This window comes from Manacus vitellinus, unplaced genomic scaffold (assembly GCF_001715985.3).
Source record: "Manacus vitellinus isolate BGI_N305 unplaced genomic scaffold, ASM171598v3 scaffold_144_pilon, whole genome shotgun sequence".
In the NCBI taxonomy this organism is placed as follows: domain Eukaryota; kingdom Metazoa; phylum Chordata; class Aves; order Passeriformes; family Pipridae; genus Manacus; species Manacus vitellinus.
In genome coordinates, this window is record NW_021939031.1 from 43,195 (window position 1) to 44,183 (window position 989).

Below are 989 nucleotides of genomic sequence, written 5' to 3' on the forward strand. Positions count from 1 at the left end.
ATCAGCGCGCGACGACGAGGAGTGACGTAGGAAAGAGCCAATCGGAGCGAGGCGTTGGGTTTTTGCACCCGGCACATAATGGCCTCTCCCAATGACGTCATGGCGATGTCTGGCCAGCTGGGGCAGAGCTGCCCAGTTCCGCCCAGTGCGGGCCCGTGTCACTCCCAGCTGGGTCCAGGGGCTCCCACTGACCCTCAGTATGGGCCCCGTCACTCCCAGTCTGATATCAGTCACTTTCAGTCACGCCCAGTATGATTCCAGTCACTCCCAGGAAGATACCAGTAAGATACCAGCATGGTCCCAGTTGCTTCCATTCACTCCCAGTATGGTTCCACCCACTCGTAGTATGGTTTTAGTCACCCCCAATATCATCCCAGTAAGAACCCAATGACCGCCAGCATGGTCCCAGTTACTCCCAGTCACCCCCAGTATGGCTTCAGTCGCTTCCAGTCCCTCCCAGAATGATTCCAGTATGATGCCAAATGCTCCATATATGGTCCCAGTCACTTCCAGTATGAATCCTGTCACTCCCAGTCTCTCCCAGTATATCCCAGGCATCCCCAGAATGCTCCCAGTATATCCCAGTATGATCCTAGTCACTCCCGGTCTCTCCCAGTTGCTCCCAGCAGCTTTCAGCATGATCCCAGTTGCTCACAGCCACCCCCCATCACCTCCAGAGTGGTCCTAGTTGCTCCCAGTCACCTCTGGCATGATCCCACTCGCTCCCAGTATATCCCAGTTGCCCCAGCATGATCCCAATTACCTGCAGCATGCTCCTAGGCACTGCCAGTATGATTCCAGTAGAAGCCCAGTCAGCCTCAGTCAAGTCCCAGTTGCTCCCAGTATGATCCCTGTTGCCTCAGTTCTGGTCCTGCTGGGTCCTAGTCCTGGTCCCAGTGTATCCCGGTATCCCAGTCCACCCTAGTCCATCCCATCCTGTCCCAATCCATCCTGGTCCCTTCCCGGCAGCCGCCGCTGTTTCCCGGATC

The 989-nt window shown here is 56.4% G+C and overlaps 1 protein-coding gene across 1 annotated transcript in view; it reads left to right on the forward strand.

Moving 5' to 3' along the window:
- Positions 1–91: 91 nt before the first annotated feature.
- LOC108638974 (class I histocompatibility antigen, F10 alpha chain-like) overlaps positions 92–989 on the forward strand; it is a 7,635-nt gene continuing 6,737 nt past the window's right edge. The window contains exon 1 of the mRNA XM_029958168.1: positions 92–281. Coding sequence (XP_029814028.1) covers positions 92–281 — 190 coding nt within the window. The remainder of the gene's footprint in view (positions 282–989) is intronic.